This window comes from Engraulis encrasicolus, chromosome 3 (genome assembly GCF_034702125.1).
Source record: "Engraulis encrasicolus isolate BLACKSEA-1 chromosome 3, IST_EnEncr_1.0, whole genome shotgun sequence".
NCBI lineage: Eukaryota > Metazoa > Chordata > Actinopteri > Clupeiformes > Engraulidae > Engraulis > Engraulis encrasicolus.
Window position 1 is genome coordinate 51,493,860 of NC_085859.1, and position 23,990 is coordinate 51,517,849.

The window sequence follows — 23,990 nt, forward strand, 5'->3', positions numbered from 1 at the left end:
AAAATGGAGATACACCGTTTTACAAATAAACTCTTAATTTTTACTTTTACTTTTACTTTTACTTTTACTTTTACTTTGGCCACCTCTGGACGGCCCTTTACTACATTTCATGCTTGAATATCCCCCACTCCATGTCTTCATGTTGCTTAACACTGTAACATCTGCCTGCCCGGCGCAGTTCTCCTCATCAACTAAAACCCTGAGCCTTTTCTTGGTAACGTTGTGCACTGCTCACTAACAGAAAACAAGGAATGACCTGTGTGTGTGGGTTTGTGTCTCTATCCCTCTGACACACACACAAACACATGCACTGATGCATACAGTATGTGCATACACACACACACACACACATACACACACACACACACACAAGCACACCCACACACACACTCACCCGCACACACACACACGCGCGCACGCACACACACACACACTCACCCGCACGCACACACACACACACACACACACACACACACACACACACACACACACACACACACACACACACACACACACACACACACACACACACACACACACACACGCATGCACGTACACACACGCACACACAATGTGTGCTTTCTATCATGTTTGTTTCTATATGTCTTGCGTTCTATGTGTGTGTGTGTTCTGTTGTTGTTGTGTTGTTGCATATTGTCAGCAGTGTTGTGTGTCGTTGCATATCGTAATCGTACTCCCGTACATACATATTGTATTGTCATCAGTGTTGACTTGTCCCTGTGGACTCTCTGTTGTGTGTTTCTGTGGTCTCAACTCTCCGCGGCTGCTGTTGTTGTTGCTGCTGCTGCTTTTCTGTTGGTTGTTGTCGCTGCTGCTGTGTTCTCCAAAAAAAGAGGAATGTTTTGTTTTTTTTAATTAAAAAAAAGGTGTGGAATGATACGATATGACAGGGCATCACAAACAGTTCTTCCCTTCCCTCCACGCCTCCGTCGGTTTTGCCCTCCACAACTTGTACACACCGACTACCCCCTTCCCTACCTCCGTTCATCTCTCTCTCTCTCTCTCTTTCCCGCCTCCATCCCTACCTCCTCCATCCTCCGCCGACCTCCCCACCTATGGGGCACCTAAGTCACGCCCTTCTACTTCCGATCCGTGGGGCTGGAGCTCTCAAAATTTTGAATGAGAGTTAATGGAGCGAGTCAAGCTAAATCCTCATCCCGTTTGGCATGTGCTCCGGATTTTACATATGATGACAGTGAATTTGAAAGGTTTGGATTTGCGTCGTAAGACCACTCATTTTCGACACGCAAGAAACGTTATTTTAGCTTTTGTGCAAAACTGTGTTAGAGACTACACGTGCGCCTCGCATATCTGACATGAACCGAGGCACAGCCAACCCTACCGCTGCACGTCGGACATGCAACGTCTGTTGTGTAGTCTGTTGTGTGATCGACTGGAAAATGCGAGGTGGATCGGAAAATAGCTTTGATCAGTCCATTACAGCCCAGTCAAAAGTTTTTGCGTTCCCAGCCCCACAAGCCGCCTGGAAGGGGTGGAGTTAGGTGCCCTATTCTCCATACCTTATTCCATCCAAATTTCTCTCTTGCTCTAGCTCTTCTTCCCTTCATTTCTCTCTCCACTGTCCCTCTATCTAAATATCCCTGTCCTCCTGTCTTCCATCCATCGTCTCTGCCCTTCATCCCTCTACCTTTCTCTCCATTACTCCCTCCATATCTCTCTCTTTTCCACCTCCTCTTTATATCTGCAACCCCCCCCTCTCTCTCTCTCTCTCTCCTCCGTGCCTCTATCCCCCTCTCCCCATACCTCTCTCTTTCTCTCTCAGAGCAGCATGAACTGTTGTGACCTCTCCACCTGCCAGGCCTTGGTCACTTCTCTGGAGAGAGAGAGAGAGAGAGAGAGAGAGAGAGAGAGAGAGAGAGAGAGAGAGAGAGAGAGAGAGAGAGAGAGAGAGAGCGAGAAGGCGAACGAGGGAGAACATGGTGTTTAGGTGCACTGAGGTGCACTGAGCTGTCATTGAAGTCGCTCCCGACTTTCTATAAGATCAGAACAGAACACAGAGAAACAAACAAAGCTGACAATTTTTTTTTCTTTACTTTGCTGAAATTTTGCTGTGTCATTTACTGTTGAGTTTGTTCAGAGTCCAGCTCGTCTTTCCATTTGACCTAACACACTTGACATTTGGATACACCTGTTACGGTGCATACACACCGAAAGCGCGGACATCCACTTAACATCCACTTCACGTGTCTGGTATCAGTCCGAAACGGTTAGAATACATGAAAACAGATCATGCCTTGCACACAGGAGCGCGGTGTAAGCGTGGCGCATGTCCAGTCCGACCGGACATGTCCGCGATGCTCCTCGAAAATAGAACTCGAATCTATTTTCCTGCGCGGACGTCCACGTTCAGTGAGCGGCCTCCATTGAAAATGAATGGCTGCTGCCCGTGGATAGAACGTGGACGCTGACTGTGCAGTGTGAAAGGCAGCCCGCAAACCTCTCGGACTCGCAATGCTCCCGGACACGTTCAGCGAACACAAATATCTTGGTGTGTATGTACCGTTACATGGGAGAAGGGGTGATAGGACTTTTTCACATATTTCTTTTTCGAAAGCTAAAGGGAAAGACTTCTGGACTGTAAACAACATCCATGTTTGATCGATCATTTGCTCTGACTTCAATAACTGTTTGATTTCTGTCAAAAGTCCTTGTCTGATATCCTTCCTGTCACTGGCTTGAACAACCTTCGTTCCTTTTGTTTTGTTTTGTAGATAAGTACACTGTTTTGAGGGTTAAAGGCAGGCGTGGGAGAGCAATGCAAAATGCCATTTTTACCATCTCACCTTTCCAGGTATCTTGCCTCCTCGGACTTAAAAAAAAAAGAAAGAAAAGAAAAGAAACGAAACCCTCTTGTGTGCTGACTGTTGTCTTTTTCTATTCGTCCTTGCTTCTCCACACTTCCCCCTCTCTCTTCTCTCTCTCTATCTTCTTTGCTTCCTTCCTTTTTCTGTCCTGTCATCCTTCCCCCTGTCTGCTTGCTCCATTTCTCTGTCTGTCTCTGTCTCTGTCTCTCTGTCTGTCTCTGTGTCTGTCCGTCTGTCTGTCTGTCTGCTTTCTCCCTCCTGGTTACTCCCTCCCTTTCTTTCTCTATTGTTACTCTCTCTCTCTCTTTGTTATTGCCCTCCTCTTTCCCCCCTTTTTGCCTGGCACCTCTCCTCCGATGTGCACACAAACACTAAACACTAACGCACTCATCTTCCGTTATGTCTCGTCACATTTTCCCACCACTCTCTTGCCCACTCTACATCACTGTCCTGCCCCCCTCTCCGTAACACCCCATTCCCGTGACGACCCCGTGCGCGTGCGTGCGTGCGTTTGCCCAAACAGACGCAGGGCTCGGAGGGTCCGGCCGTGGTGGTGCGACAGGAGGAGACCTGTCTCCACGAGAAGCCTTCCGAGATCGCGCTGGCTCTCCGCACGGCAGCTAGCAGTGGTGGCGGAGGTGGTGGCGCTGGGGGCACCCTGGGTGGTGGCGGCGGTGGTGGCAGCAGCAGCGGCATCATGGGGGTCCTGGGCCCTAACCACCACCACCACCACCACCACCTGCACAGCCACCACCAGCATCCGCACCACAGCCAGCACCAGCACCAGCACCAGCACCAGCTCCACAGCCACCACATCTCCCCCGCGTGCTGTTCGGCCCCCCAGATGGAACCCTCCTGCTCCTCCTCCTCCTCCACCCTCAGACACACCTTCGCGCTTCCCCCTCGGTCTTTATTCTGCCAGCAATAATAATATATTTTTTATATAATATACATATAGGATGATATACGACACCTCCCCTATTTACTCCTCCTCTTGCTCCTCCTCCACCAGCGTACCCTCTACTCTACCTGTTCCTCCTCCCTCCCTCCCTCCCTCCCTGCTCCTCTTTCACCTCACCTCCCACCACTGCCTTTACCTATCGCCTTGCCCAGTCCGCTGCTAGCTCCACCACCACCACCACAGCAAAAAGACACACCTGCCACCACTACCAGCACCACTGTCACTGCCACCACCACCAACCATTACCCCAAACGTCACCACCTACACCTCCACTACCCCCACCCTCCAAAATCCCAGCCCTTTAATGAAGCACAGTTTACACCCAGGACACTCAGACCCAAACCCACTGGCCAGACTCTGAGTCCACTTTGGCAGACAAACTGCAGAAGCGTGCACAGCACCTTCCAACTGCTGTTCTCTGGCCCAACTGCATTCGGCCGAGGCCGAGCAGTGCTTTATTTTTTGGGAGGCCGCCTGGGCCGAACCTGGACAAGAGCGGGGGTTACCCCGAGGCAGTGACAAATAAGATTATTTCATGAGAGATGAGAGATTTTCATGGAAGGCAGTGCGTAGCCTTGAGCGAATAGAGAATGCAATCTGAGTTTTTCAAAGGCAGCTTGAACAAGGATGCAATTTAGTATTTAGTAATGGCAGTGCTAGTCAAATATTTGAACCAGCCAACGCTTTTGGTCTTTTTTTTTGGAGACCATCTGGACCTAACCTGGACAGGAGAGGGGTTACCTCTAGGCATCAACAGACAAGGGATTCCCTCCTGCTAGAAGCATTTAGCAGTGTCAGCATTTACTCAGGCCTACCTGAGGTTTTTTTTTAATGTAGCTCGGACAGGAGAGAATGGGAGGCTGGAAGGGCAGAGGGCTGTCCCGGGGCAGAGATATACAAGAGGGGGTGTAATAGCCATGGCTGGACCGACAACGGTGTAACAGCATTAAGTAGTGCTAATAGCTAACAGACATTGCTAGCCAATTTTTGGACGGTAGCTTGGGCTGGACAGTAGAGGAGAAAGGGAGGGGGTCTGTGACAAGGGGGAATATACGCATCAGCCAATACCAGCATTCAGCAGTAGGCTACCTGACAACGCTACAGGATTTTTTGGAAGGTAGATCGAACAGGAGAGTAGTACAGAGGAGGGTAAGCGGTGGGGTTGCAGGGACACTCGAGGCTTGTAGCAGCATTTAGCAGTGGGCATAGCGACAATGCTATTTGGAAGGCTGCCTTGACTGGACAGGAGAGGAGAGAGCTGGGCCCAAGTCAGGGACAGGCGAAGCTGTAGAAGCACTTAGCCGTGGGGGGTAATAGAGAAGACTACCAGGGGCCAGCTAGAGAGTATTTAGAGAGGGAGTGAGGAGGGGAGGCCCATTTGCCAATTACAGGAGGATCTACTCGGGCAGTGTGCCCCTTTAGCCAGCCAAAATGTACTCTTGAATTAGAGTAGTGGTGACTAGGGAGTTTCCTTAAAACCACACACACACACACACACACACACACACACACACACACACACACACACACATAAGGCAAGGCAAGGCAAGTTTATTTATATAGCGCATTTCATACACAGGTGCAACTCAATGTGCTTCACAAAGTTAACAAATGTAAATGAAAGGAAACAGGGAAGAAAGAAGGAAATGAATTAGAGTCAAAAAGCATTTAAAAACATTAAGATAAAACATAAGGTAAAAATAATAATAAAATAAAATAAAATAAAACAAATTAAATAAAAAATAAAAATAATAAGAATAAGTAATTTAAGCTAGGGGAAAGCATCTGAGAACAGCTTTGTCTTGAGTCTAGATTTAAAGCTATCAATAGTTGGTGCATTTTTTATGTCATCTGGAAGCTGGTTCCAAAGCTTTGAAGCATAGAAGCTAAAGGCTGCCTCTCCACACTTTGTTTTGACTTTTGGAATCACCAGCAAATTCTTCTCCGTTGACCTTAGTGACCTAGTTGGTGCATACAGCTGAAACATATCCAGTAGATATGTGGGTCCCATTCCATTTAGTGATTTAAACACAAGTAGCATAGCCTTAAAATCAATTCTGTAGCTTACTGGGAGCCAATGCAGCGATCTTAAAATTGGAGTAATGTGGTCGAACTTCCTTGTCTTTGTAAGAACCCTTGCAGCTGCGTTTTGTACAAGTTGAAGCTGTTTAATGGTTTTATTGGGGAGGCCAGTAAAAAGACTGTTACAGTAATCAACTTTACTAGAAATAAAGGCATGTATTAGCTTCTCCAGATCATGTTTAGACATCAGGCCCCTAAATTTAGAGACGTTTTTTTTATGTGATAAAATGCAGACTTAGTAATAGCTTTCATGTGACTGTTGAAGTTTAGGTCACTGTCAATGAGGACCCCAAGATTTTTAACTGTTTCCCTTGCTTTCAGTCCCTTTCGTTTCAAGGATAGTAGCAATCTTTTGTCTCTCCTCTCTTTTCCCAAATATAATTACTTCAGTTTTATCTGTGTTCAGCTGGAGGAAATTGTGAGACATCCATTTGTTAATTTGGTCCATGCAATGATAGAGTGATTCAAGGGGGGTATAGTCATTTGGGGACATAGATAAGTAGAGCTGGGTATCATCCGCATAGCTATGGTAATTTATGGAGTTATTCTCGATAATGTGTCCCAGTGGCAACATATACAGATTGAACAGTAGTGGTCCCAGAATGGAGCCCTGGGGGACCCCACAATCCAGAGACATTGGTGATGAAGTATGTCTTCCAATGGCGACAAAAAAACTTCTTTGTTGTAAGTACGATTTTAACCAGTCGATCACTATGCCCGTAAAGCCAACCCAGTGTTCCAGTCTATGTAGTAGTATAGAATGATTAACTGTATCGAAAGCAGCACTCAAATCAAGAAGTACCAAGACGGATGATTTGCCAGCATCAGAATTGAAACTTATCAAAATAGCTATTAGACATTAGAAAAGCAGTTAATTGGTTAAAAACAATTTTCTCTATTATTTTACCCATGAATGGTAAATTGGATATGGGCCTATAGTTGTTTAGTACCAGTGCATCCAGGTTGTTCTTTTTCAGTAAGGGTTTCACAACTGCTTCTTTCAGACAGCCTGGGAATATGCCTGTTTGTAGTGAGGTGTTGATGATCTGAAGTACATCTGATGATATTAGATTTAAGATGGATTTGAAGAAGGCTGTTGGTAAAATATCTAAGTCAGATGTAGAGGAGCTAAGACTTTGTACCGTTCTATTAAGAATGTCCACATCAACTAAATGAAAATTTCTCATGAGGTTAGGATTTAACTTCACCATAGCAAGCTGGTCCTCACTCCCTCTCTACACAGATATACAGTGTACACACACACATACACCATAGGAAGATGCAAGGGTAGCACAAAATGGGATTCAGTTAGTCACTATGACATCTACGTACATCCTCAAACTGAAACTGTAGCTGTAATAAGAGGCACTACAGAGGAGAAAGCTTATAGAGCTATAAAAAAGAAACACACACTCGGGCTCGCTCGCTCCCTTACTCTTACACACACACACACACACACACACACACACACACACACACACACACACACACACACACACACACACACACACACACACACACACACACACACACACACACACACACACAAACTCGCAAGCATACACAGACACACAGACACACATACACACGCGCAAACATACACATACACATATACACACCACGCATCAAAGGGTGCACAGGCTTAATGGTGCGTGGGTGAATTTAATTTAATTAATGTAACAGGGAGTTATTGATGTCAGGGGCTGTTCCCTGTTCACTTGTGGGTTTCACAGCAGACACTCAAAGACGGAAGAGAAGGGAAGATCTTAACACTCGACTTATAGCACCAAGTGCCTGAAAGGCTGTTAGTTCTTTTTCTTTTTTATATATATATATTTTTCTCTCTCTCTGTTACTTGCCAGGGTGGAGTAGCAAAATGGCTCTGAGTGTTTTCAAAGGGAAGCATTTGGGAAAGACCCCCTACACCACCCCGTTTCCCCGTCCGTCCCTGTCCTCTTCCCCTTTTTCCCCTCCATTTTTCTGGTTGATTGTTTTGTGTCCACACAGGCAGCTAAGAGACTCCAGTGGACTCACTACTTCGCCACACTGCACTGCACTGCACTGCACTGCACTTCACAGCACACATTTCCCATCAGCATCCATTACTGGCCTGGTCGTCATTATGCCAGATTGGGGTTTTTGCTTTTGTACAGCCGCTGCTGATGCTGCTACTCCACCATGGCCATGTCCACCAGCATTCTATCTACATCTCACCAGCTGATTTTGGGGGTGAAAAGACAAAAAAGTAACAAACAAGCAAACAGTGGGGTTCTGCTGTATGATGTCATCCTAACCGCATTGTTCCCAGCTGAGCAGGTCTTCCTCATGTTGTGATGCAATGACGTCATTGACTTGCTGCTCGCTGGCTGACTGTCTCTCTCTCTCTTTCGCTTCTACTCCTCCTTCTTTCTCTCATCCCTCTCTTCCGAGCACCTTTTCGTTTTATTATCTCGCCCCCATCTCCCTTGGCACCCTCAAACTCCACTAAAATCCCAAAACCCAAATGCCTACCCGCTCCAATGACCACACATGACCCCCTCGCCCTAAACCCCAATCCCTCTTTGGTTTCTCAAATCCCTACCCACCCAACCACAACCACACCCATTTCTCTAAAAACAAACCCCACCCCCACCAATCCACCTACTCCCTTCCCGCCAACACCTACACCCTCACCTCTACCCTAAAACCCACACCCACACACAAACGCAAACACCTCAGCAGGTGTTGGGCAACTGCAACCACGCCCACATCAACGCCCACTTCCACGGCCACGGGCATAGCCATAGCCACAGCCATGGCAACAGCATCAGCACCACCCTGCAGCTGCCCTCCTCTGTGCCCGTGGCCCCCATCTCCCTCTCCGACAGGGAGCGAGTGGCCATCGTCGACCATACCCACACCCACACCCACACCACCCCCAATCCCACCTCCACCCCGGCCTCCTCTACAGCCCCGGCCCCCCCGCACTGCTGGCACGGTCCGGGGGGAACACTCGGCCGCTCACCCCCTCCTCTGGTGGTGGTGGCCCTGCACCCCGTCAACGCCAACTCCTCCACCTCCTCCTCCTCCACCACACAGGCGATGGAGAATGCACTTTAAAGAACAATCACCTCCATCCCATTCCCTACTCCCTACCAAGATTCTCTCTCTCTCTCTCTCTCTCTCTCTCTCTCTCTCTCTCTCTCTCTCTCTCTCTCTCTCTCTCTCTCTCTCTCTCTCTCTGTCCCCTGCCCATGACCCCAAAACGACCCTTCTATACCAGGGGATGGATAAAGCACTTTAATACCCCTAGACACCTCCTCCCTGACACCCTCTGGCCATCTCTCTCTTTCTCTGTCTGACTCCTGCCCACACAAAACCCCTTCTGCTGCACCCTAGGCCCAAAAGCAAGCACCTTTTCTGCAACCCTCTCCTCCCAACCCTCAGACTGGCGTCTGTGAAATTAAACACCTTACTGAACTGAACTAAGCTGTGCTGAGCTGGGCTTGGCTAGAGTACCCCTCCCGAATTCACTTCCGTAAAATAAAGCTAAAGCACCCTACTCCCTCTCTCCCTATCGCTCTCTCTCTCCGTCCCCTCTCTCGCCTCGCACCAACCACCCCCCTCCTCCAACCACCTCCCTCCAACTCCCCCTTGGCACAGGCCGAAGCGCATCCCTCTGTGAGTGTAAATATATCATTTTATCTCTCCTGAGCACTCAGGCATAGCCACTTAAATACTGAAATAACTGACCGCCACAGTCAAAACACACTGGCCTGAATAATTAGACCTTAAGATTAAGCTTGGCCTGTTTGGCTCAAACAAATGACTTCACTTTTAATTTTTCATAAACTGGACCTTCGGGTGATATACTATAGCAAAAAAAAAAAAGTTTTGGCACTTTAAAAAAATTGCCTGGATTTATGCTATGAGTAGATAGTTTGGAGTTTCAGGACAGATTAAAAAGTTGTTGAGTAAAGAAATTGCCGTTTAGCTATAAGCCCCTGTCTGCGATGAAAAAAGATACTGGACATTATCTAATTAGAAAAAAAAATCCCACCTGGGGACTGCATTATATTTTTTTTCGTACAGACTAAACATTAGCACAGAAAACCTAATTACTTTGTTTAATCACCTCGCATTGGAGTAATGCCATCTATAACTTTATAGTTCAGACAAGGATGCACACTAGTGTTTTCTTTGGATTTTAGTGTGCTATTCATCAGGAAAGACAATTAGGGGCCATTTAAGGCCTCATCCAGAATGTGTTCTCATTCACTTCGCAGTAGGCTATGTAGACAGCCAAGACAATAGAACTCACTGCCTGTATGTTCTACATAGTGTGAGGGAGCATTTGAGACGCACCAAACGCACCTCCTCCTCCTGCAGCCTTCCTCATAGAGTTGTATGTGTTTCTGTGATCACCTCACTGCAGCTTTAGTATGTTGCTTATTGTGCCCCCCCCCTCTTCTTCCCTTTTTCCACTGCCCTCCACCCCTCCTTCCCTCCCTCACTCCCCCCCTCCCTCTATCCCCCCTTCCTTGTCTCACGTCACCCTCATACTGCGTCACCAATACGTCACCAATACGCTCACCTTACCTCACCACCCTCGCACTCTCATCTCCGATCTCTCATTGGCCACCCTCTCTCCGTGTCATCACCAATGGCCATGAACTAACAACGTAACACGTTACGAACTCTCCTTCTCCCACCCATCTGCTTTCTGCTGTGTCCTCCATCTTGCTTCTTGCTTGCATTCCTTGTGCACCTCTCTGCCTTGTGTCCCTTCTCATTGGTGCTGTATTACCTTCTACTCATGCCTTTTTGTCTTGTGGGTGTTTTTTTATTTTTTTTGTCGGTTGCTTGGTTTAAATTTTTATTTATTCTTTCCTTTTCCGAATGTCTGGCTCACCATATGATACACACCCCAATTCACTGTCATGTCACACAAACTCCTGCCTCGTTGTCCTCCTGTGTTCAATTCCTCTTACCCTACCTCTATCCTTCTTCTTTATCACATGCACACACACACACACACACACACACACCCCTCTACTACCTTCACTTTATATCCCCACCTTTTGTACCCTTTTACTCCTCTAACAACCCTCACTCCGTCCTTCTTCTTCTTTTTTTCTCCTCTCCTCTTTTTTTTCCTGTCCACTCTTTTTGTTTTTCTTCTTCCTCCTCTCCTTCCTCCGATCCTCTCTTCTTCTGTCTCTTTACTTCCTCCAACTCCTCCCTCTCTCCCCCCGACACCACCTCTTTTTTTCTCTCTCCCTACCCTTCCTCTTCTCCTCTCCTCCTTCTCTTTCCTCCACCTCCTCCTCTCCTCCTCCTCCTCTACCCCCCACCCCCCAATACCACCACTTTTCCCTCCTCCCTCCCTCTCCCTCTTCTTTCACTTCTTCTCTTCTCCCCATCCTCCTCTCCTCCCTTTTCCCTTTCTCCCTCCCTCCCTTCCTCCCTCTCTTCTCTTCTCTTCTTCCTCCTTCTCCTCCATCAGGACGACAAGGAGATCGACCTGGAGCACCTTCATCACCGGGTTAACAGCCTTTGCACGGAGGACGACAGCCCCCACAAGCAGTTCTCCACCTCCGATATCGACCTGACGCCGCTGGACATGGACTCCATGCCGGCTGCCCGGCAGGCGCTGGAGCAGATCAGCGACTTCCGCAACACGCACATCACCACCACCACCTTCATCCCCGAGCAGATCCAGACGCTGAGCCGCAGCCTGTCCGCCAAGACCGGCGGGGGCAGCTTCGCGTACGGATCCGTCCAGGATCACCGTTCCGGCGGCGGGGGTGGCGGTGGTGGGGGAACCTTCCGGCAGCGTGCCCCTAATGGCGGCTTCTTCCGGAGCCCCATTAAGACCATGTCAGGGATCCCTTACCAGCCCACTCCGCAGCCCAACTTTGGATACGGCAACGATCCGGATAGGGGTACCTCCATATAATAAGACCACCATGACGACCCCATGACCACGCCCAACAACAACACCAACCATCGTCAATATTCCATAGTAATCTGAGCCCTGACCCCCGATCCTGACGTCCTCTTAATGCAAACCCCATCACGTCTTACAATCTCCAACTCATACGACCACTACCATGGAGGAGGATATAGGAGTAAAAAAAAAACCTTACTAAAACAACAAAAACAAAAAAATAACAAAAATATATAAATACACAGCAAAACAAAAAAGTGAAAAAGAAGATGATGTGTACATACAGAATCTTTTTATGTTGTTTCAGTTGAAACGTTTTGGGTGTTTTTTTTCCGTTTTGATTTTCTTTTGACCTTTGTTTCCTTTCGTTTTTTTTCCCTTCGCCTTGGACATTGGACAAGAGTTAATCAAAAGTGTGTACTGCCTGAGGTCACTGAACCCAAGAGGCAAGTCGGTCAGTGTTGACGTTTTTTGTGGTCGTCAGGATTATTTTTTTCTCGTTCTCCAGTGACGGGGAATGACTGTCCCTTCTTCTTCTTCTCTCTTTTTTGGTTACCAGGCGTTTTTAGGAACACATTTTTGTGTGCTGACAAAAAAAAACCTTATGAAAGATTATATATAAATATATATATACATATACGAGACGGAATCATGGAGGATTTGGAACACTGTGGTTACGAAAAAAGAGTGGGAACTTTGTTGCTGTTTTTGAACAACATTTAAGCCCCATTTAAAGTTGGAAAAGTTTTGCGGAAACTGGAGGCCTAAAAGACCTCTCAGCCTTGTCTCCGGTCCTTGTGCTATATGACGGACACACATGGATGCTCTGTTACATTCAACTAATACCTCTGGACTTGGAGGTGGAGGTCCATGGATCAGCTCTGTATGGTTTCCCTTTGACCTGGATGACCTTCTGACCTGGTTGACCTTGTGACCTCTTGGCAGGGTCCCGGGGTCTCCCGTCTGGAGGCTTGTGAGACTTTTATCAGCTCTTGATGTACTGCACCAACACTCACAAACAGACACACACAGACACACACACGCACGCACACACACACACACACACACACACACACGCACACGCACACACACACACACACACACACACACACACGCACACGCACACACACACACTGTGGTCCTGTTATAGGCTCACATGGTCAAATGCTTGGAACGTCCAGCCACACTCACACACACTCAAGTGACGCTGTGATTAGAAAAACAAAACAAAAAACAAACAAAAAAGAATGAAAAGAACAAAAAAAGGAAACGCTTCAAGACAAAGACTGTCATCCATAGAAAAAAAAGACAGAGGAACTTATTCAATTGACATCTAACAGAGAATGCAGTTTAAGGCTGTTATGTGTCTTTTATTGACTTTGTTTTAAGCATAACAAATCTTAATGCGTGGAATGTGTTCTTTTTTGGTGAGAGAGATTAAAACAATGAAGAAAAAAAAGATCAAATTATAATAATTGTTCTGAGCTGTCTATTTTTTATTTTTTCTCTCTTCTTCACTTTGTAAAACTGCTTGAGTGCCATTGCCTTTCTTCAGTTCACATCATGAAAGTCACCCTAAGGTTTTTTTTTTTCTTTTTTGTTGGTGTTGTTTTGTTTCGTAGTCACACACCAGGGCTCAACAAACAAACAAGCATTTTGTACAATAGTGTTTTTTTTTCCTTCCTCTTTTTGTTGTTGTTGTTGCCGTTGTTGTTATTTTCTTTACGTTATAATTTTAAGTGCCAACAGCGAGCTGCTGTGTTCGTTCAGATTGCCGTGTTGCGTTGAGATTGGCATCAGGGTGAGATTATTTGGTAAATGCATTTGTCAAACAGACTGGGCCTTACAGACAGAAGGGTCAACCAATAAGCATTAGACTAGGCCTTACAGATGGAAGGCTCCACCAATCAGCATTAGTCTAGGCCTAACAGAGGGCGGGCTACACCAATCAACATCAGTCTTCACAGACCACACCCCCACAACACTCTCTTTGCCACCTGAGAGGACAACTAAAAATGGCTAGCCTTTTATTAGAAAGTCATTGGGATTTTATTATTTTGATAGTTATTATTCATTTCATACACTGTTAAGGGGTTATACTACTATTTGTCAAACTTTTTAAAAGCGCTAATTATCTTGACAAGTTCATGCAGGGGTGGTGAGGAAAAAAATACTTTTTTTTGTTTTGTTTTGTTTTGGCGGAAATGGAAAAATCCCACCTTTTCACTAACACTGTATTAATATTTACTAATGTTAGTTGTTTAGACAGAGCTTTGAGTTCATTATCTTCAGACTAAATTGCAAAATGTTGTGCGTAGAGAACAGCAGCAGTGTTTGACGCAAGCCTTCTAGATGTAATTTTCTTGAGCTATGGCTATCGAATGACAATAGGAAATCAAAGTTTATTTAGTATAAATTTTAAATTTTTATTTAGAGTAAATAAAGAAACCATTTAAAAATGTATATTTTACATGCGGATGATTTTTTTATGGATATAAAAAGATGTATATCATAAGAGCCTAGCGTTCAGTTAGCTTTTCATCAGCAACATGATCCGTTCAGTCCTCCCTCTTATTCCCCCTTTTCATTCTGACCACACATCATTTGAGTTGCTTCATTTTAAAAATAAGGAGGCAAGTTCTTTCTGGTAAAAAGAAGCATGCAGTACTTGCTATGCCTGTAACATTTTTAATTTCATACATAGTATGTACAGGATTACTTGATCATTTTCAACTGATTATAATGTACAGTATTTAATATAGGCCTATTTTGTTGTATGTGTTGCATATTATTCAAAAACGGAACAAACTGAGGCCTCTGTTACAAGTGGCAAAGCTTTCTGTGTATAATTTGTCTAATAAACATGTTTTCTACAGTGGTATGTGTCTTTGCTCTTTGATATCACATCACATTCCATTGAGGTTAGGTTAGAGTTCGGCATTTTATGCAATGTGACTTTAAACTTTTATGTTTTCGCACAGGTGCAGGTGCGTTGGAGATGGTCCATGGGTCACTCAGCTGTTTTCTTTATGGTCAGTGCGTGGGAGATTTTTCAAATGATCCAAAATGACAGTGTAACATTATTTAAGTCCCTGTAGTCCCAGGGGCAATGTTGGGTTAGATTAGGCATCGCTCGCAAGGCCATTTCAGCTGTGGATGAGGGCACTGCACACAAATGGCTTGACTGTTTTTGTCTATGCTGCCATGCAGATCACATAGTATGCTTCCAGAGATGTTTAATACAAGCTCCAGAAAGGACAGGCGCCAAACTCATCATTGTTCTAGGGACTGTAATCAATACCCTTTATCTTACTGTGAGGATTATTAGATATGCCAGCTAAGTATAAAGTAATGTAGTATGATACATTGTTTATGACCAGGCTGAGGGGCCTCCACCTCTGACTGGCTCTCGGTGTAGGTCTTTACCAGACAAAGCCACCAGAGGCACTAATGCGCTTCCATGACTTGCAGTCACTTAACTTAATTAACTTCCATTTTTGGAAATAAGCTTATTTTACATCTCCCCTTGAGTTAAATAATAGGCTTTTACCATTCTCCTGTCAGAGTTCAGAGAACTAAGCAAACTGACTGTTCTTTTTTAACTATTTGTCACTTCACATCGTATCACTTGTGTGAACCACTGTCATTGGAAATAGGAAAAATAACCAATCCTTTATGGACTGTCACTTTGAAAGCCACGCTGCAACTGCAATACGCAGAGAGCAACCATGAGTACAATTACTTTAGTCAGCCATTTTATCATTACTCTAATGCATTATGGTGTGTTGTGTTGGTGGTATTATGCATATCTGGTTATGGGGACAGCACACATCAAAAAACATTAGGCAAAATACCCCATCATAGTGTGCACAAGTTCCTGTTGGGGAAAGATTATTACAGTTCAATTGTTTTCACTTATGCTTTAATTTTTTTTTTTTAAATGAGTCATTCAATTTTTTTTATTATGATTAAAAAGTCAATTTCAGTAGCCACCGACTTCTCTCTGACTCTCTTAAATGCAATCCAGTGACCCAAAATTCAACAGTACTCATGCAAATTAAATAGCGTGTGGCTGGTAGTTAACGCCACATGTCTGCTTCTATAATCTGAGTCGTGCATTAGGCTACTTTGTCTTCACCGCTCTTGTTTCGTAATTACATTCTCTGGTGTATTTTTGTAGGCTTGGTTCGAGATCATGCAATGGCCAGAAATAGGCAGCAGGTGGCAGCAACAAACACAGTATCACACAGACCTTCACCTCAGGAAACCCCACTACTGTCCTCTCCTCCGCAGTGAACCAGCGTCTCAAATATCTTGCGGTGTCATCCTCAAACAGTGGCTGGGGGGGAGAAGTAAGAGTTAAGATAAGCAGTGTAGGCTACTAAATTAACGAGCACACTGGGCCCAGTCAGCTAGAAAAGCTCCACAGACCAATCAGTTAGCTCTGGATTCCTGTCCTTGCTCTCCGTTGGAATACAAAGAATTATCAGCAGAATTTGTAAACCCTGTGGGAGAAAAAAAGTCCCATTATGCTATTCACCCCCTCTCAAAATGTTTAAAATGCTTCACAAGTGAAAGGAGTATAAGAGCATGTGTAGTAATGGTGTATCTTGAATGTCGCTGTTAATGTATAACACTCTGAGAGAGGCCATTCCTCCATGTTTAATAACCTTGGAGCTTATATTTACCACAGTATTACCTGACATCTATTGCTTTTGTAGTAAGCACAGATAATCACACGAGCCATTAATTTACTGTTCCATCAACCCCCATTCCATTCATAATTGATCAGAACATGTGGAGATAAATCAACAGAAGCCAGTGAGTCCTTTACAAAAGCGTGGGCTCTTAGAGGGCATAAAGGTAGCCAGTGGTCTTTTTACAGGTACAGCCTACAGTATGCATGGCCACTGAACTGGATTGAATGCTGGCTTGTTCGAGCCGGCCGATTAGATCGTACACTTAGCCACTGGCCCATCTGTTTTGGCACAGCCCCACGCTTTCAATTGGAGCCTATTGAGCCACTCTCCCTCCTCTTTCCCCCTTCAATACAAATACACTAATGGGTTACTTTCACTCTGGGTCTGACTCAATTGGGTCTTTGAGCTCTGCTTTTCTTGATAGTATGGATGAAGGTTGGCTGCAAAACGCATATTCAAACTGACATGTGAAAATGTTGAAAATGTTGAAATGATACATGGTACACAAACATAACACTGTACTTGCTGCTTGCTTGTGTTAAAAAAATGATTGAAATGAACAAATATCGGCAATATAAACACTTTGGAATGTAGCACATCAACAGGGCCGGAGCTGTGGGGGGGTGGCAAGCAGGGCATTTGTCCCTGGGCCCTAGGCCCTTCCGTATTGATAGTGGGGGCCCTATAATGACCTTGGCGGGCTGCACGGGGGGCCCTATCAGTGTTTTGCCCTGGGGCACTTTCTGCAATTGTTCTGCCACTGCACATCACAGTTTTTTTTTTCACATGGACTTTATTTGAATTGTTGACTAACTCCCAAGAATGTAAAGATGGGACAAAACCTCCTAACATAGGAGATGATAATGATACGATTTTATCAACGCGGGCAACTGTAGGCAAATGGTTAGGGCGTGGGTATTTGGATCAGAGGGTTGTATGTTCAAATCCCACCCTTGCCTCTCCCCACACCTACATACACAGCCAAAGTGCCCTTGAGCAAGGCACCTAACCCACATTGCTCCAGGGACTTAAAAAAATACCCTGTAAATATCTATAAGTCACTTTGGATAAAAGTGTTCACCAGCTAAGCTTAATGTAATGTAATGTAATGTAATGAACTTAGGCTAACTGTTCCCATGTGTTATTCATAATAAACACTAGGACCAGTGACTTGTCACTTTGTGCATTGTAAGTGGTATTTCACCATGTCCACTTCAATTCCACTTCCGTGAGGAGTAGCCTTTTTTCATACTATTTTCACATTTAGGGGAATTCATCCAAAATAATGCCAGGATATTGCCTGGGACTGCCTGTGCAACATTCTGAGCAATGTTACAAGATGTAACAAGATGATTGGCTACACATTTCCTGGTAAAACCAGTGTAGGTACTTATCTTGGGGGGGCTTAGGTAAAATATAAACATATGGCGCTTTTGAGTTGTATTTTCTGTCACTGGTGGGGCTGACTATTGGGGGCCCTATGGGCAGTTGCCTTAGGCAGTCACCTTGTCTGTCTATTATCAGCAAAAGTTGTCTATTGTTGATCCAAGTTTTCCTGATCAAAGTGGTATAGTGATACAACAAAAACAATGTTTTATGATATCATTACCCAGAAGCATTACTCCAAAAACTTGCCCAGTATGTTAAGTGAGTGTGAGTGTGCTTCCTTAGCCTCTAGCCCAGTCACTTCTCAACCTTTTTTGAACAAACGCCCCCTTGACCTCATCATAAGCCTCATAACGCCCCCTTGACCTCATCATAAGCCTCATAACGCCCCTTGACCTCATCATAAGCCCAATGGCAACAAAGTACCGCCCCCTCTCAGTTGTATCCTTCTCAACGTCCCCTATAGGGCTCCCTAACGCCCCCCTGGGGGGCTGTAGCGTCCCCGTTGAGAAAGACTACTCTAGCTTGTGACCTTGGGGTTCCCACAGTTGGCTCTCAAGTTCAGAGACCAGAGACAGGAGCAGCACATAGACATAGATAGCCATGCCGCTCACAAGCTCATGTCTGCAGATAGATACCATCAATCAACAGGCTCCATCCAACTGAACACATCACCTTAAAGCAAACCCATGGCGTCTTTTAGTCACACAGAGCAGGTCTATCTATGCATAATCTGTTTTATGCGGACTTGGAGTTTAAAAAAATACAGTTGAATCATTGGTAACAGAAAAAAAAACTTGTGCGTAATAGTCACAACTAGATCTACATTTCTGTGCGTAAACTGCATAAAAGCACATGTCTTGCAACAACAACAAAAAACACTTTTCAGCTATTTGTTTTTGACAGCTTATGTTTAAGATATACTCATGCAATGCAAATGTCTGCACTTCGCTTAACTTGTGAAACTCCACGTTAACTCCAAACATGTTTAGAAGCTGTAATAAAGATAAAAAACACACACACAAACTAAAACTTACAACTCAAGGCTGCATGATACTATGTTTTTATTTGTTTCTAAGCAGAAGTCATATTTCCATGTACGCTATATGTTGAAAATATATGCTTGCTTACTTGCTCTCTCTCTCTCTCTCTCTTTCTCTCTCTCTGTTTCCCCGGAGACTGGAATGAAGAAAGCAGCATGCAGACTCGCTCACGTTGGGAGCCCCTATCGAGACACATTTTGTGCACATTTACCAAAGGGTCCGCCGAGCGTGTCGAATGGAACATAGAGTCGCCATTGTGCAAGAGACACTTTAATAATCGAGCGCTACAATGTCCAACCTGTTGTTTGCTTTAGGAGCTCTTCCAAGAGTCGCGGGACAGCGGGGCGGGGGCGCACGCTGCGACAGAGTCAGGCGCCAGTCCCTCAGTCCGAGCGCACTATGAATTCATGAATAAATGCAAAAAGATTAATGCTATTTTTCCCCTCAGAAATGAGGATTTTTATATCAGGCTGTAGGTATTCTGGCACTGGCTGTTTTAAGACGCAACAAGTGCAGTTGGCCTGTAGCACATTTTTTTCTTTTTTTTAAACTTTTGCAATTATTTTACAAGGGATATATGTATAAACAGTAGGCCTATACACCCTATAAACAATCATCAGTGTTGCTTTATCTCAAAGAATTATAGACACAGCATGCATTGACATCAATTTCAGAGATTATATAGACTAATATATTTCTGCTCTGTCTATTATTTCTGCTCATCCATCTACAGTTGCCCATGGTTAGAGGGTTTTTTTTCTATTTCAGCTCCCTCTTTGTTTACTTTGGTGAAAGTGGCCAACGTCTTTAAGCCATATGATTTGTTATTGAAGGGCTTGTTGTCAAAGACCTTAATGGTCGTAGCACACGCCTTGTCTATATCCTCTGTCGCCATTGCTTTGGACGCTAAAAGAGCTCACTGATCATGTTTCCCCATCCCGGTGCGGTCCTTTTTGCCAGCAGGGCGTTCCTTAAATCGGATCAAAAGGTTTTGAACTTGTTCAAAAGGAAATGAAATTTAATATGGCATTAACACACACACACTTGTGCAGACGAGTGCTGAATGAACACTGAACTAAACAGGAATTACTTTCTTTATAGCCTACTCCAGGCTTTTCCTGCTCAACTTTGCATCAATTGAAAGTGTAAAATTTAATTCAGAGTCTACACAAGTTAATTTGTGAATTTAAAGTCCAGCATCCGCTACAGGTGCCATGCACAATTCGATGCGCCTGCGCTCCATGTATCCAAATGCCACAAAACTTTTTTTTTCTATCACATTTGTCATGAAATGGCATCTATTCCTACATATTGTTATACTCACAATGGCTATTGAGTCTATTATGGGCGGGATGAAAGTGTGGCGTGTGTATAGTCTATTCTATTCTGCAACTTATCCGTGGTTACCCAACTCATCCATTAGGTCACCGGGCTAGATGAGGCAAAAACCCATCTTTCTAACCCTGTTTTACTCGGGTTGAGTCATTCTAAGGTACCACACCTGGCACGTGGGCATCACGGTGCCTTTTATCTCAGGCCCCGCGCTATGCACGCTTACTGACCAGCATCTCCACGTGCGTCCGGTGGGACGACTCTTTGTGGTAATAACACCCCGGTTAAACAAACCCTAAACCGCGGCATTATTAAAAAAACAGTTTGAGCGTAATAACCTCTCTCGGGTTTACAGCGTCTTTCCATTGGCTGTCCACACGCGCCTGCCCCGAGTGCTCTTATTGGTCAAAGCGCCACGCGACCATACGAGAAGGGGGGCTCCCAGGCGCGTGCCGCTTTTTAAAGCCTCGCAGCGCCCTGAGACATCAGCAAAGCAATCACCACGCGACCAAGTGCGCGCAACAGGTGCAAAAGGAGAAACGCACACGGCTGAGTTGCATTTGTTTCTCCTGCTTCTCCATTTCTACTTTTGCCATTTCTTTCTTGATTTTTCCTGCGCCTGCAATGGATGCTCTACGTCTGGACGGCTTGAACAAAGACGCAAAGGAGATGTGTGGAGACCTGGACGTCCAGCAGCAGCACTCTGGCTTGATGGGGAGGGGGGAGCGAGGACGTGAGTACGCACCAAGCCTGGCACTCATGGACAGCAGTGACCCACGCGCCTGGCTCGCTCCCGTGCAGCCTGGCACCTGCGCGCCACACGCCGACTACCTGCTGCACTCCCCGGGCTCCAGCGTGGAAGGCGTGGCTCTGTCTCCACCAGCCGGTGCTCACCTCTCCAACTTCAGGAAGAGCTCCAAGAGTCCCGCCGTCAAAGTGCGCGAGCTGTGTCGGCTCAAGGGCAGCACCCTGTCAGTAGCTGACGACGGGAGGCAGAGGGCTCCGTCCAGCAAGCCCGCAAATGGTGTGCAGAAACAGAGGCGCGTGGCAGCCAACGCACGGGAACGGCGGAGGATGCACGGGCTGAACCACGCCTTTGACGAGCTACGGAGCGTCATACCGGCTTTCGACAACGACAAGAAGTTGTCCAAGTACGAGACCCTGCAGATGGCCCAGATCTACATCAACGCGCTCTCTGACCTGCTGGAGGGTCCCGGTGCTAAATCAGACTCGCCAAACTGCAACCTGACTGCCACGGTTTTCGAGGGGGAAAGCAGTCCCAGTGACTCGGCGGCAAACAGGGTATTCTCCGGCCAGTTATCCGGAATGCCATTCTCCTACGAGGATGCGTCCTTCGCCTCTTTCATCGAACAGAATTTGCAGTCACCTTCGGGGACCCTGAAGTCCGATTCTTCTGACAGCAACAGCAAAGACTCTCCCAGGTCGAACCGAAGCGATGGAGAGTTTTCTCCCCATTCCCACTTCAGCGACTCGGACGAAGCTCACATGGAGATCCAGAGCGAAGATGAACTGTCAGAACTGAAACTGCCCAGCCACCATACATTCTAAACCTCATTTCAAAACAGACTATAACTAACTTGTGTCAATCAAATGTGGAGTTGGCATATTATTTTCAATAGTTTGCTTTATGACAAGCTGGAGTGTCACATTTATATTATATGGCCTTAAGATAAATGTTATTTTTCATAGATAATGTTCCGCCAATAGAATTTACGCGCCTATATTTACTGACATTGTTAGGACCCCTTTGCCATGTCGATTGCCATGGGCTCTCAAAATGTCATAAAAAAACATGTCTTCCAAGGAAAACAAAAAAAGACTTAAACAAAAGTCTGATATTGCCTATGTATACTATGTAATTATGTTGTAGAAGAATGAATTAATTGAAAATGATCTTGTCCCTGTAAGAATTTGCTTGCAACTTCTAAGGTGATGTGCACTTTAAAAACGAGCCTGAGGTTTGAGAGACACGTTTGTCATGGAACAAATAGCGTCTTAATGTAAGTAGTAGACTACTGCCAATTTGATAAAACATATTTAAAATAGCCATTAGTTTTTTGTATATTTGTTTGTTTTTGAACATTCCATTTCGAGGCGAAAATGTTTGAAGGCCTACTTTGCTTTGATTTGGAAAAAGTGATTGAAGTATTTATTTTCGAATGTCTTGTTTGTCTTGCTTTTTCTATTGAGATGTTACACTGCTGAAATCTAGAAATTTGCCATTTGGTAACGTTTTCATTGATTTTGAAAATAAAATAAGTGAACACAAATAACCGCTGGTTGTTTTAATTATCCATTTCTCGTTCGGATTGAATGCAATTCTCTTTTTCTTTATTGGTCTCTTTTATGAATGTAGGCCTACTAGGCCTATACTGTATTCTACAGTTCTAATGATTATAGCCTTAAATGTATCATTGTTAGTAGGATTAGTATTATTACCCTATTATTATTATTATTATTATTATTATTATTATTATTATTATTATTATTATTATGATTATTATTATTATTATTATTATTATTATTATTATTATTAAGTTTAGAGGTAGGGTAGGCCTATTAATATTGCATCATACTTTTTAAGTTTCAAGAGCTTTGAACTTTGCTGACTGATTGTTTTTTTTGCTACAAAGAAAACAACAGAATGAACTAACATAACAGTAAAACAACACCAAGTTGCAAACTAATACAACAACACCAACAACAATAAAAACAATAACCACAACAACAATAATAACGATGATAATAATAATATTATTATTAATAATAATAATAATAATAATAATAATAATAATAATAATAATAATAATAATATTATGATGCAACTTTGATTAAAGATGCAACTGATGCAACTTTAAACCAAGTCAACAGAGCAACCAAGTCACCACATAAAGCAATGTTATAATTGCAAGGCCGCGTCAACAAGGGGGTATCACCACAGAAAGTAATGTTGCAATTTCAATACAAGTCAACAAGTGTTTATCAACACATTTTTTTCCAGTACGGAAAATGCAATAGTAGGCCTAACAATAATGGGGATGCGTTTTCTTCCTTTTTCAGGTTTGTCACGAGGTGAGCACAAAATGTTAGACTGCCAAAAATCTACGCATACTTATTTGTATTGTAGCCTAACAACGGGAATAAAAGTCCTATGCAAATTCTCCACTGTTTAGTTTAGATACACACCTTCTTTAAACATGTTTCTCCATGCGACTTGGAGCTTATCGTGAAAAGTACAGGTTGCAAGTTGCCAATGGTGGTGAAATGTGTAAACATTTCGTTAAACTTTTGCATACAGTTAGCCAAAAGCTCATCAAAAGACTGAATAGTAGGAGGCTGTGGGTCTGTGAGTGCGTGCGTGTGCGTGCGATGGTAATCGGAGTGTTTATTAATTTGCGTGCTATTGTTGGCAGACCCGTGGCAAGGGGTGTTGGGTATCCGCATTGAAACACGCGCTGTCAGCTGGTTAGCGCGCTGGTTTCTTCTACACACAGAGCGCGAGGTCCCTCAGGACGAGAGTCCAGAAAGAACACTTGCTAAGGAAGCCTGCCACGCACACTCACACTCACTCGTACGGGCGCCACACAACACAACCACGGGGCAATGATGCTGGCGAGCGCGCGCCCACACTCCTGTAAGTGCGCCAGAGAGGAGGCGAGGCTCGAGGCACAGGTGGAAACGAACCTGTTG

The 23,990-nt window shown here is 44.8% G+C and overlaps 2 protein-coding genes across 2 annotated transcripts in view; both read left to right on the plus strand.

Annotated features, from left to right (window-relative positions):
- grid2 (glutamate receptor, ionotropic, delta 2) overlaps positions 1 to 11,934 on the plus strand; it is a 733,635-nt gene extending 721,701 nt beyond the window's left edge. Inside the window, exon 18 of the mRNA XM_063194215.1 lies at positions 11,375 to 11,934. Within this exon, the coding sequence (XP_063050285.1) occupies positions 11,375 to 11,827 (453 nt within the window). The 3' untranslated portion in view covers positions 11,828 to 11,934. The remainder of the gene's footprint in view (positions 1 to 11,374) is intronic.
- An 8,969-nt stretch (positions 11,935 to 20,903) lies between these two features.
- atoh1a (atonal bHLH transcription factor 1a) lies at positions 20,904 to 21,848 on the plus strand. Its single transcript, XM_063194562.1, has one exon. The coding sequence runs from the start codon at positions 20,904 to 20,906 to the stop codon at positions 21,846 to 21,848; it is 945 nt and encodes a 314-aa protein (XP_063050632.1).
- Positions 21,849 to 23,990: the final 2,142 nt, after the last annotated feature.

Coding starts and splice junctions, on each gene's coding strand:
- atoh1a (XM_063194562.1), top strand. CDS start 20,904: ATGGATGCTCTACGTCTGGACGGCTTGAACAAAGACGCAAAGGAGATG.